The 13,514-nt window shown below is 38.7% G+C and overlaps 1 protein-coding gene across 1 annotated transcript in view; it reads left to right on the top strand.

Moving 5' to 3' along the window:
* Positions 1-13,514, top strand: part of TRHDE (thyrotropin releasing hormone degrading enzyme) — a 213,418-nt gene that overhangs the window by 125,362 nt on the left and 74,542 nt on the right. Inside the window, exons 7-8 of the mRNA XM_026865004.1 lie at positions 8,655-8,720; positions 11,108-11,295. Of these exons, the coding sequence (XP_026720805.1) occupies positions 8,655-8,720; positions 11,108-11,295 (254 nt within the window). The remainder of the gene's footprint in view (positions 1-8,654; positions 8,721-11,107; positions 11,296-13,514) is intronic.

Here is a 13,514-nt window from a genome sequence, read left to right as displayed (position 1 = left end):
GCCAAGCTTAATATACTAGCAGGTGTCTCACGGCACAGCAGATACCATCAGGCTCGGCTAGGCAATAACTTTGCAGTGCTTCTAATGTTCCCTTTAGACTTCACATGCAAACTGTTTTGCCACTGCACTGCAATTGCTGTTGCCGTGTTTCAAAATAGAACCTCCTTCCTCTTCATGTTAATAGCTAATAGGTGAAGCTAAATTTTACAAGGAAAATAAACCTCTCCATTTAATCATTCTGATCTTTTAATAAAGATTCTGTGCAAAGCAGGATATATTTTAAAGTAGCTGGAAATTGCCCTGAATACAAATTTTGAGTCTGTTTCAGGTGCCTCATTCACACTGGATTCACTGAGTTGCAATGCAGAAGATATATTAATTGCAAAATTGCGTTTCTTACAGTGATTTGAGGTTTGATTCTTTTCTCGTGTTGGAATGAAAATGACACGGCTGTATTGATTTCAGTTGGGTCACTCCTGATTTACAATGCTTGTCTCTAATCAACAAGAAGCAGGTAGAACAAAGAAAGCAGTTCCATTGACTTAATGATGGCTCTTGCTGCCTCCTTTCTGTTTCTCTTGTGTCCCAGCCTGGATGGCGTCCTGTCTGGGACAGAACGCAGGTCCTATATGTATCCTCTAAGTCAATGCTACACTTCCAACACTGTGGATGAGATACTCTCAACATTGCCCTAATTCTTCCACTGAAATCAATGCTAAAAATCTCATTGACCCATATAATGCCAGAAATGTCATCTCTGCTGATCTGATTATTGTTAGAGTGTATGGGAATATTATGAATTACAAATGAAAAAGGACAAAGTAAAATGCTATCATTGTGTGGCCTATTCAGCATCATTTTCTGTAGAGAAAATTAAGATTAGTTTCCTTATATGGTTCCAGTATCGCTCTTCCTGATTAGTAGTTATAGCTTGTTGTTTGGATATAATGATTTAATTGCAGATATGTCATGTTGACAGTGGATATTTTCCAGTTGCTGCTGATTGCGAGCATCATATCACTGTTGTGTGTGAAAAAAATCTAAATATACCTTTTGAAAAAAAAAAAAGGACTGGAATTTAAGCTGGTGTGCATTGGTGAGATTCCACTAATTTCCTTCCCTAGGATTTTATGTATTGACTGGGATAGTAGACCAAAGAGAAGGCAAAACACAACTGAAACGAATACTTGCATGATGCCTCTGAAGTATGTTGCACACCACTCAGGCTTTTTTATACTTCTTTTTACCTATTTGTGAGTTTGAATCTAGAAGTTAGCTAAGAAATTCCCGATAGTGGACATTTTAAACACTGCTTTCCAGTTGTACCACAGTAGAATTATTTTGAACATTGAAAGTGTTACTTGCTCTTAAGAATTTTCAGTTGTTTAATGCAGCTAATGTTAAAAATACAGGCTGAAGTAATTAGCAATTGAGAGTGTGATTGTATATGGAGTAGATAAAATAAGATTAGAAAAAAAAAAACCAAAACCCAGTCCTATCTGTCAGGCCTGGACATCTTACGAGGACAGGTTACTAAGCACTTAAAAATAAGTTAGCCAATAAATTTCTGTGTGGAAGATATTCAACAGGTAGCTCTACTGATACTTGTAGAATTATAAGAAATGAGAAAAAAAAGATTATGCTTACCAGCTATATTCTTTGATTGTTCAGTGGTGTAAAATTCTAATTCAGAGTTTTATTTTCAGTGCCAAGTAAACAGGGTTTAAGCTGTGTTTATGCAGGGACACACAGAAGTTCATTAAAAGTAGCCGAAGGTGTGAATTGTAATTGTATAGTTAAACCTCAGTGTAGCCCCATGTGGACTCCTTTAAAACTAAAGTTAACTTACTTCTTACTTAATTTATTTTAATTCATGATAGTATTTTCATTGTGACTTGAAGTCACAGTTTAGTCTACTTCAGTTCTGAATGACAGTGTCCATACATAGGGTTTAATGAAGATTAACTAATTCACTGTAAAAATTAGTGTACTGATGAGGAATGAAAACCTCAACCATTAGCTGAACATTTGAGGATTCCTTTTAGACAAATGCACTTCAGAATAAACTTTTTGTTACACTTAAATAGGATACGTTGATAATCTTTCTCTTAACTGAAATCACCACTGTGTTACTTTCTGTCTGGTCTCTTTCATAAAACTTGGTGCATACTAGGACAGGCTTAGGAAACCACCCTTCTGTTTTCTTCAATGCTACCTCCAGCTGCTCATACCCATCCATGCATGGCCACCCAGGGCCACTTCATTTGTACCAGTGGAAGAGTCTGGAGTATTTTTTTGTAAATTTGATCAAGGAAGGAAGGGTGTTCTTGGTACAGAACAATAGATTTGCTTCTTATACAGGCCATTTTAGACATCTAGTTTGTCAAGTAGCCCCACAAACAGGGGAGGGATGGGGACAAGGAGGAGCAGAGGTTGTGGAAGGTACTTTGTACCACCAAAGTGTCATCAAACTGTAGCTCAACAGAGATATGGGAATGCATTTGATGGTGTGTCTGTATTATAAAACAGATGTGATATTTTAGCACTAGGTGGGGACTATCTACACTGTTGGCATGGTCTCACACTCCTTATGTGCTTGATATTTCAATATCATTTTGACCCTGTTTTTTCCTATTATTGGTTGAAATGCTTGTTTAATTAGGAACACATTTTAATTCAATAGTAGATTAAAGTATAAGAAGGTTATCGACATTGTTGAACTTCTGGTAGAATGCACTCATGAGAATTAAAGTATATTCCATGACTCTACTGCATTCTGTAGGTTGACAGTTTCTGACAAAACTGCCTGGAAGCAGTTTTTGGCACTCTTAGTAAAACTGCTGTAGAAGGTGGAGAGGTTACTTGGCTTACTTGGCCTGGAAAAATCTTTCCAAGGTTGTTCTTAGCTGGCTTTGCACTACTGCTTTTGTAAGAGTTTGATCACAGCTGTTCCCTCAATTTGGAGATAGCTCTGCATTTTGATTCACCGATACAAATGAATTCTGACACAGAGTTAAGCCCCATCTAATTTGCCTCATACAGTGTTTACCATGACCAGTAAGGTGAATTTTCCTATTTTTGCGGATTTCCCACATTTTTGTCACTCACCATTGCAAACATATGCAGTACCTTCCTCCCTCTGACCCTTGCTGAAGCTTTTTTATTTGAATGTTAGGCAGCGTCAAGATAAAATTTGATAGCAACTTTGGTGTTAGTAGCATGAAGGAAAGGGGGAAAAAAAGGTGACATGTTATAGTCAGTGAGTCAGCATCTGTCAGATGATGTCTGGTGGCTTAAGGTTAAGTATACCTTATACTGTATATATATGTGTATATATATCTCCCTATATATGGGAAGAGAAACATGCTGGATTTGATAGCTGGAGCCTTAGAGCCTGATTTCCACCTGAACTAAATGTTTTTATTAGTAGCTTTAGATCTTTGGTGAGATACAGCAGTCTCATGTGTACAAAACTGTTCAACAAGATCATATTGTAGGCTGAAGTGGGGAGGATGTGCACCCAGTATTACCAAAACAGAATAAAATAACTTATCGACACCAATGTGATGTAGATAAGCAGACACTCCTTTATTAATGGCCGGGTGTGTAGGGGAGTGCTCTCACCAACAACGCACACCTAACTCATGTAGCATGCTGATTATATAGAATACAGTAATACATAGTAATCAAATTCTCATACATAAACATGGTAATTCCCATAACTCATTTTCTTATTCCCACTTCTTTCTGGTCATGCACACTTGAGTCTGAAATGAGTCAGGGTCTGCTTTTGCGATGAGCATGGACTACGGACCTCAAAGAAAGACCCTCCAATGCCTTTGACCCAAGGATTTTGGCTTACATTGTGATTTTAACGTGTTTCGAGGACCTTTCATAACGTAACTTTTAGAACATCTGGTGTACAGGGCAATAAATCGTCCTTACCAAACAGTCATCTTGTTATGAGTCTTACTCTTTGAATGGAAATCTGGTTAATGATTATTGTGAGTCCACTTGGCCTGAGCCTGGGACTTTAAAAAGAACTTTGTAGCAGCATAACTGGTTGTATGGTTACTCTAAATCATTCCTTATTTAAATCCAAATCACCAAAAATCATTAAAATCAGCTCAAATTAATAACGTCAGTAATACCAGGAGTAGGAACGAAATCCAAAAGAGAGAGGCTAGACTGCTATTTCCTGACCCCTAAGAAATGAGGGCATTCAGAGGAACGTAGCCACAAGAATTTGATGCCAAATTATTTTGCTACTTTTTTCTCACTCATCTTACACAGTGAAATTTCCCAGTTACCTTTCGGAGAAAAAGTAAGTTATTCAAAGTTAATCTGTTTCAGATCTCAGCAGCACTCATATAAACTGGGAGGTGTTTTTTCACCAACCCAACCAACCTCATACAAGCAAACTGTGAAAGGAGTTTGGTGCCAGAATTGATGTTTCAGTTCCTAGTTATAGATTGGAAATGTCCCCTGAAAGTAAGATATGTGTTTGGAGACTTATTCCCCATTTAGACTTGTTTAACCTCTTTGCATTTATCAGTTGCTACTTTTTATTAGTTGTGAGCATTGTCATGTTTGAATGGTGGGGTAGTTAATTTTTTTAAAACCAAGAGGCTTCATCCCTAGCAGTACTGAGAAGACTAAGATTTCAAAATCCTTTAGCACTTTTCACTTTACTCCTGTTTCTACTACAAGCTGTGTGCTTCAAGTAATAAAATTATTTCAAAAGCACTGAGCCTTTTAATTTTGGGGGGGAATTAGGATTACTATTTAACAAAAAATTATATTATGATCTAAATCTGTTGGGATTTTTTGCAAGATCTTAGGTCTTGGTTGTGCAGTAATTGTACTTGGTTTTCATGGTGTGACAGATTCCGGATTTTTTTTTTGTGTTAAAAATTACTAAAACACATGTCAGAAGACCACACTGATGAAATTTTTTTTATTGATAGAAGTGAAGGAATCATATTCTGTTATTTTTTTGGCAAAGAATGGTTTCACATATTAATGCCAAGATATTAAGAATAATATTACAAGGGAATGCTTGCTGAAAATGTAAAACCAAATGATAATTTTTGTGTGTGTGTTTGATTAATTTTCATCTTGAGTGACACTACACTAGGGCCTATGAACTCTCTTTCTGCTTTCCTCATGACAGAAACTTTAGAAGCGGCATTATGGTGAAGGAGAAAAGGGAGTTGTAGAAGAGCACTAAAGTCTTGGGTTGTTAAAGAGGTTTTCATGCCATCTCCTCTCCTCACACATATCATAGGGTTATAGCTCAAAGTTAGGAAGATGGCTGAGGCATATCTTCATGCTTCAGCATACTCTAGGTTTGATGGAACAGCTTTTGTAGGTGATACAGACTTAAGAGTTTATGATGGGAAGCAGTCTTGGAGCCAGATGGTTCTGGGCATATGTGTTTATGAGAAAGTGGCTTTAAGTCACTTCACCTCCTTTGAAGTTGTGCTGAATGCAGCTTAGATGCAAGCAGCTGTATTTTCAGTGTTAACCTCCTTTTCTGTTCTGTGGCTTGCATCTCTCTTCTGTTTGCTTTGCTTCTTTTCTATTCAGTGTAAAGGTGAAGGGGCGGCTAATACTACTGCCCTGGAGAATTAGAGTGAATGAAAACATGTTTTCTACCCCTTTGCAAGCTACTTAAGACATGGATATGGGTCACTGGTAGGAAGAATGGGTTATATACCTGCTTTTTCCATCCTTAGAGCCGACAAGCAGGGTACGTATAGATCTTTGGCTCCTATCTTAATCATTCCTGGGATGCATTTGATGTTGATATGTATAAGCATTTTCTCTTCTTTTTGAGTGCCTGTCCATGAAAGGTACTTGCAGAGAGTCTGATAATTTGGTAGTGAAAGTTCAGGCTGGGTCATGGTAACCCTTAGCTAACTTTGAAGTCAACAGCTTGGATAGTGCTACCAAAATGTAACTTGGCAGCATAGCTGGAAGTGGTGGGGTCTGGTGGTGTTCTCAGTATAAACCCAAGATCTGGTATGAGGACACCTATCATACAGATCTGTAAAAGCATGAACGGCTTGCGGAGAGTGAAGTAGGGAACAGTAATGCACCGGTCTTCTAGTGCCAGAACTGGGGAGCAGCAGACAAAACCAGCAGACAGGCAGATGTTTGAGACAGGTATCTTCACACAACAGATCACTGAAGTGGGTAATGTTTTTTTATAAGGTGTTGCAAATGCTAAACATTTATATGGGTTCAGAAAGCAATTGGACAAATTCACAGAAGATAACTATTAAACACTAAGATACTAATCCACTCAAGATTCTTTGTGCCATGGAGTGCTGGATGATGGGAGAGCATACTGGGGAATTCTGTATGCTCATCCTGTTTTATACCCTTTCTAGGTGTCTGTTACTGGTTATTGTTGAAAAGAGGATATCAGTATATGAGGATGTTTGATGGTACTGGTTTGATGTTATTGGTTCAGTAACTTTTTGTTCTTGTGCCTGTAGAAAGTGCACTCAGATTTTGGACTGCAGTGTAGTAAGTGCACTCAGATTTTGGACTGCAGTGTAGATTTACTGGAAGCATATTTTGATGCACACTGTCACGACAGCTTTTGAATTTGATAACACTCCTAGTTTGATGTTATGCAATGGTCTCAATGCAACTTCATGAAGTAATGAAAAAATGGATGATCAAGTTGTATGGTATCAGGACTGTCCTTTTATGTTGTGTTTATCATTGTATTTTCTTACTTCATTGTGAATGTTAGGATTTTGTTTTCCTTTGTGATAAACATGTTAGATTGGAGGATAATCAATTTTTAACCGATTGACGAGCTGCACCTAAACCTCCTAATCTGTGTGTGGGGAGAAAATTCAAAAGGAAAGGGCAGAAGCATGTCATCTCTTTTCAGTCTTTTTTAATGCAAAATGTAAAAGTCCCATTTAATGGCTAATGGTAGATTGGTAGACAGGATTATTGCCTGGATGGAGTAAAGCCTCAGGCATTCCACCCATTTTATTTTGCTGTGTAATGATTCTGAAAGCAACTCTCAGAAGGACCAATACATGCAGTGTTTTCTAGTACAGCTTAGAATGCATATATATACACTTGTTGTTATTTATTTACCTTGTCCCACTTTTGTATATTCCTATTTTAGCTTTTTAATTTGCAGTTCAACTTCTTTAGCTTTGAAAGCTATTGAATATTTCACTGTGCCTTAAATGATTCTGTATTTTTAGACAAAATGGAAGCACAGTGTGCTATAGGTGCAGCATATATAATATTGTCTTTTTTCCAAGTTAGTCTCATGACAGTGTTAAAACTCAGCACTGCATTTACAGAGTCAGTGTTCTCATTTAGCCTTCCTAGCTTGTGATTAAATGGGAGTTGCTGCTTGTTGTAGTATGAGTTGGCTGACAAAAGCTAAATCTGTCACAGGTGCTACAATTTGTGTATCAGAAAATTTGCTTTCCAAATACTAATTATTCCCAAAGTATCTTACTTCACACAAAGCACAGATAACAGAGTCAGCACATTTGTCCCAGTTTTGGCATTGTGCTGTAAATTAGAGTTTGTCTCCTACCATTGTGTAAAGTGAAGGTGGTAGAAATTCAAATGCAGGAGGGAGAACCCATTGATTTACAACCTCTGATGTGTTTTTTCATGTAATTCTTCTAATCAAAATGCTTGAAATGTATGTTATTCAAATAATCATTGCTGAATTTGACTTTTGTAATTGAATGAGCTCTTCTCTAGGGACATAGAACAGTGGAAAATTTACAGTGTTGTCTCTCCAGATATTGTTAAAAATTGGAAGCATTTTGTGTCTGAAAAGCAGAGACCTAACCTGGTCATACACTTAAACTATTAATTTGGGAAGTTAATTTAATTGGATGGTAGCTTATCAGGAATTATCTTTCTGGTTGCTATGGGAGAAGAACGGACCCTCAGTCATTGAAACTGCGGCTGAATAAGTGAAAGCATTTAGTTTATGACCTCCTCAGACTCTGAGTCATGTATGTTGTGAAAACACACATGTAGGTACCTGTGCACAAGCAAGGAGTTGGGTTCCTGTCACCCTTCTTCCACCTCTGCATGTCTGAGAGCCTTTGTGATAACCTGTTACGGCTCTAGTTGCCAGTATGATGTATTTTGACATGTGTCAGGATCTCCCTAGATAAGAGTTTGTAGTTCAGGTAGCCTATTGCTTAGTTAAATCTTTTGTAGCAAATGTAGCTGTCATTTGAGTGAACAAATTTTTGACGCTGGACGCAGAATGACCTGCTAAAATAGCAACTGGAACTGTGTTTCAGCAGCTTTTCTTTTTATTGCTTAGAATTACCTAGGAACTCCTTCTGGGATTAGACAAGCATTTTAAATGTATATTCAAAATATTTAGCTTATAGAGTGACTTACACAGAAAAGGAAGAACACTGAATGCTGTAAATGAAATTTTTAGCAACAATTTTTGCATTGTAAACTAGCTTAAGGAACTGTTTATTTACTCCCTTAGGATGAACATATTGTATATTTCTAGATTTCTGACAAATGCAAACATTGCTGTGATTTAACTTCTAATAGCGGTGATTCACAGCTCTGGTTGTTTGGCTTGTATATAGTAATACTGATTTGTATTTTTATTTTATTTTCTGTAGGACTATTTAACCATTCACAAGTATGGCAATGCAGCCAGAAATGATCTCTGGAACACATTGTCAAAGGTAAAATGCTTTAATCTGTTGTACTAAGGGAGAAGCAGGAATTTACTGTGTTATTTTTCTTATGAGGTTAGGAGTGAAGAATGCATATTGAGATCTTCAGACCCCAGAGTAAATATAAAAATTGATGTAAAGAAATTCCATTTGAGTTAACCTAGTGGCAATATTAAAATGTGTTTTTTGCAGCATTTCTATTCTTTGTTATGTTAGAATATATTTCCTTGCTTGTGCTATGTCACTGATGTGTAGTAAAAGATGCTTAATGGAATTTGTTATCATTGACTTTAGTGGCAGCATGCTGGGGCCCATAAGCTGGAAAGCACATGAAAGTGCTGAGCTTTGGCATTTACATCAGGTGTGCTTGTGATTTTGTTTGGAGTTGTGATTTGTTTGAAGGATGAAACTATTAAACCTTTATAAAGTTTTGCACTATTTACTGTAATGTTTGATATGCTGTACAGACTTATAGTTGCTATGTCCATGCTTCCTTTGATTGCTATGCCCAAGCTCAGTCTGAGTTTCTAGAGCCCAGTCCAGGGATCTGTAAGGGCAGAGTATAATTTTCATAAAGTGAGCCAAGCATGCCTGAATTTCTCACCTACAGAGCTAGTCTGGGCACTCTAGGATAAAGAGAGAGTGCAAGCCAGTGTAGAGTACAGTCAAGGAGTTTGGGCACAAGTACCAACTCAAGCCATGTGTAAACATGGTAATCTAGTTTTAACTACTGACACCAAAGCTGGGATTCAGCTGCAGGTCAAGACATCTACATTTATCTAGACAAGCAGGTACATACATATAAAGTAGGTGTCCAAGCTCCAGATGTTTTCAGTGTGAACTGTATTCAGTTGCCTGTTCATAGACATCTGACTTTTACCTTAATTTATTTTATCCTACCTGGCTTCCAGCTGCCACATAAGTATGTCTGCTGTAGGTCCATCAGGTCCACAAGGATGTGTGGAATATTTTAGGGCATCTCATTTGACACTTGTGAACAGGAACAACTGGAGTCCCAGAAGTCTAGTCAATACAGATAGCCAAGCATCAAGAGCAGTTCAGTTGGCTAGTTTATCACTGACTGTTGACTAGGGACTTGAAATAGTGTGAGATTAGGTGCAGTAGGATGTTCAAGACATTCAGGTGGGTTTAACAGTGGCAGGTCAAGGTCACATGACATTAGTCACCTATGTGTGGGCAACTGAACTGAGTCTTATGTCTGTACTGACTGTTAAGGAGAGTTGAAACATGTAACATACAGTTACGCTTTAAAATCTATGTCTTAATCTGAAATTCAGTGCCACTGCAAAAGTCATTCTTGCTTCTCACCTGGTGTCTTCCTCTGTTAAAGCCTTTAGGGCAGTTCAAGGTGATGGGAGGTCAGAGGGATGAACATAACCTTGAAAGAACAGCAGAACCCATAGCTAAGAAAATAGAACAAAAATGAGACTGTATTCTGGTCTGTAACCACTGCGGGTATTCTGAATGTTCAAGTTTATTGTTTAGGCTAATAATTCTGTTTGCTTCACCTGTAAGCACGTTTGTTGCCAGCCACTTTGTTCCTAATGCATTGCAATTGCATCTTCAGTTCTGAAGACTTCTTGCTGGGTTCTGCTTGTATTCATCAGAGGTTGCTCAGTGAGTGATCTAGCACTGTTTGGCAACTAGGGATATTTCCGTTACTGAAGAACTAATGATGCCTGTCATTCCTCTCATACCCACTCTCATCTCCCATGATGCCTTAGTATCTCTTTTTGTTTCAGATGAAAATCCACTTGTAAAACATCATTTTTATTGACAGTTTGTATCAAATATGAACACATTAATCCTCCATGTGTTATGACAGGTGCAGTTTATGAAGGAGCTGGGAATATCTTTGTATACATGGCCTCACTTTGAACATGAGGGACAGTATTTTCAAATAACTAGTCATTTGATTTTCAGAACAAAGAAGCTCTCTAGTTTTAGAAAACAAGCCCTAAGAATATGCCTTATTGTAGGTACCCTAGATCAACTAACACTGAGTCTTTTTTAACCTTAGCTGATCAAGAAAATCATTTGGAGACAACCACCCAGTATTTCTGTGGCTCTTGTTAAAACCCTGTAAACCAGGTTGTTTCTCTGTTACAGCAAAAGTGCATGAATGATGTGGGAAACAAGACTTTCTGACTGTCACTCTCCTCTCTGGCAAGATTGCTCAATGTTTACTTCTAAGATACACAGAGATTGTGGGTTAAATTATGTAGTGTGTGTGTACTGGATGTAAATATGTGTGTGAGCATGTGTGATGGTTATTTAAACCTCTAAAACTAATTAACGATCTCTGGGACAAAAAAAAAAAAAAGTTTTATACGTTGGATGATGATATTGCTTCAACATATTCTTTTTTCTTGAAGGCTTTAAAAAGGTTCGGAAAATCTGTAAATATCCAAGAAGTAATGGATCAGTGGACACTGCAGATGGGTTATCCTGTTATCACTATCTTGGGAAATGAAACTACAGACAATGTCATAGTGATCTCCCAAGAGCGTTTTGTTTATGATAGTAATGCTAAACCCAAGGATCCTGCCCGTGGAGACAACAGGTACTTACATTCCTCATAGAATATCTGTCAAGATGCTGTAGTTGTTTAAGTGCTTCATGTATGTATTTTTATGAAGATGGCTCTTTAGAAATCTCTGAGCTTTGCTTGGTATCAGTCATATGAGGTGACCCTTCCATATGAACTGTAGTAAACATGAGACTAGTTAAAAGAACTGGAAAAAAGTCATTAGATATAAAACAACAAGCTAAAGCTTTTAATATGCCCATTTGCATCCTGACAGTTCTCTCTGTGACTACATCTTATGTCTTACATCACAAATCTGTTTCCTTTCCTTTCCTTTTGATTTTGTCACACTCCATGAAGTAATTTGGGATGTGGCTGGAAGGTCTGGTACTTCAAGTAAATCTTTGGAGTGGACATCTCCATGCTCATACATTGAGTAGGCAGATATAACCGTGTGCCAGATAGATACCTCTCTTGACTTGGGGAGCAGTCAAGAGCATAACTGGGCCTCTGTACAAGGCAGGGGTTCCAGCTGTTCCATTTTTGAAGCCAGCTGAACCGGTCCTATAGGGAGTTACACTGGCTGAAATCAGCAGGCACTTAGCATCTCTGTCCATGACCTTTTTCCACTTCTTAGGTTATTTTGTTCCTGCTTGCAGTTGACTCCACACATTTCCTTCATCCCAGACAAGGAGCTGACACTCCTGTCTGATGCTGGGGAATCCTCATCTCATTGTTTAAAGCAGTTTTAACATCATATTTTAAGGCCAGTAATATAGAGCTGATGCTAGAGAATTACAAGGTAGCCTTAGAAGCTTCTGAGTTCATCTATTCCTGATCAGCAGGAGAGAGTGCACGCTGTCAGCCTTGAGTACTCTGTGTTTCTCCAGTAGATTTAAATCATTAAAAGGTAAAATTTAATAGCAAATTTCAATAGACACATCTGGAGCCTAGAATATTCCTGTTGAGGAAGGCCTAAAGCTATAGTTATGTTTATTGGGAAATCTTCAGAAGTTTGTTACCCTTTTTTAGAACATGAATACTATGGAACTCAAAGATGACACAGAGTAAATAGTTGTTTTTTCTGGCTGTATTGGAACAGTGTAGCGGAGTATTAAGCATCTGTTTAAGTTCTGGGCTGAAATGAGTTCCTTTGTGAAAAATAGATAAACAAGTGAATGTGGACTGTTGCAAATGTTCATGACTTACAGTTCAGTGTAGCATGAGAGAGATTGTCCCCTATTCATTTGAAAATTTTGTGTAAGTATATGTAGATGTAATGTAATGTGAGTAGATTTTACTACTCAGAAGAACAGAGATTAAAACAGCGATCTTAAGCTTTTAAGTATTGCAGAGACTTTCTTATATAGATCTGCTAGGTACTCAGTATTGATTGTAGTAACTGCTGCTGTAATTCTTAAGTAAAGGCTACTGGGTGTGTGTTTGTAAGGTGGAATATAAGGGATGATGCGGTGGGTTGACCCCAACTGGACACTAGGTGCCCACCAAAGCTGCTCTATCACTTCCCCTCCTCAGCTGAATAGGGGAGAGAAAATATAACGAAGGGCTTGTAGGTGGAGATAAAGACAGAGAGATCACTCATCAATTACTGTCACGGGCAAAACAGACTCGAGTTGAGGAAATTAGTTTAATTTTATTATCAGTCAAAATCAGAGTAGGGTAACGAGAAATAAAACCTAAATCTTAAAACACCTTTCCCCCACCCCTCCCTTCTTCCCAGGTTTAACTTTAGTCCCATTTTCTCTATCTCCTTGCCCCAAGCAGTGCAGGGGGACGGGGAATGGGGGTTGCAGTCAGTTCATCACCTGTTGTCTCTGCCACTCCCTCCTCCTCAGGGGGAGGACTCCTCACACTCTTCCCTGCTCCAGTGTGGGATCCCTCCCATGGGAGACAGTCCTCTACAGACTTCTCCAACGTGAATCCTTCCCATGGGCTGCAGGTCTTCATGAACTGCTCCAGCGTGGGTCCCTTCCCCGAGGTGCAGTCCCTCAGGCACAGACTGCTCCAGCGTGGATCTCCCCACAGGGTCACAAGTCCTGCCAGGAGCCTGCTCCAGTGCATGCTCTTCTCTCCACAGGGCCACAGGTCTTGCCAGGACTCTGCTCCAGCGGGGGCTTCCCATGGGGTCACATTGTCCTTTGGGCATCCACGTGCTTCAGGGGGTCAGCCTGCCTCATCAGGGTCTTCACCACGGGCTGCAGGGGAATCTCTGCTCCGATGCCTGGAGTACTTCC

Source organism: Athene cunicularia (genome assembly GCF_003259725.1).
Source record: "Athene cunicularia isolate RWA chromosome 1 unlocalized genomic scaffold, athCun1 chr1_part2, whole genome shotgun sequence".
Taxonomy (NCBI): Eukaryota; Metazoa; Chordata; class Aves; order Strigiformes; family Strigidae; genus Athene; species Athene cunicularia.
This window is presented reverse-complemented; position numbering and strand designations above follow the sequence as displayed.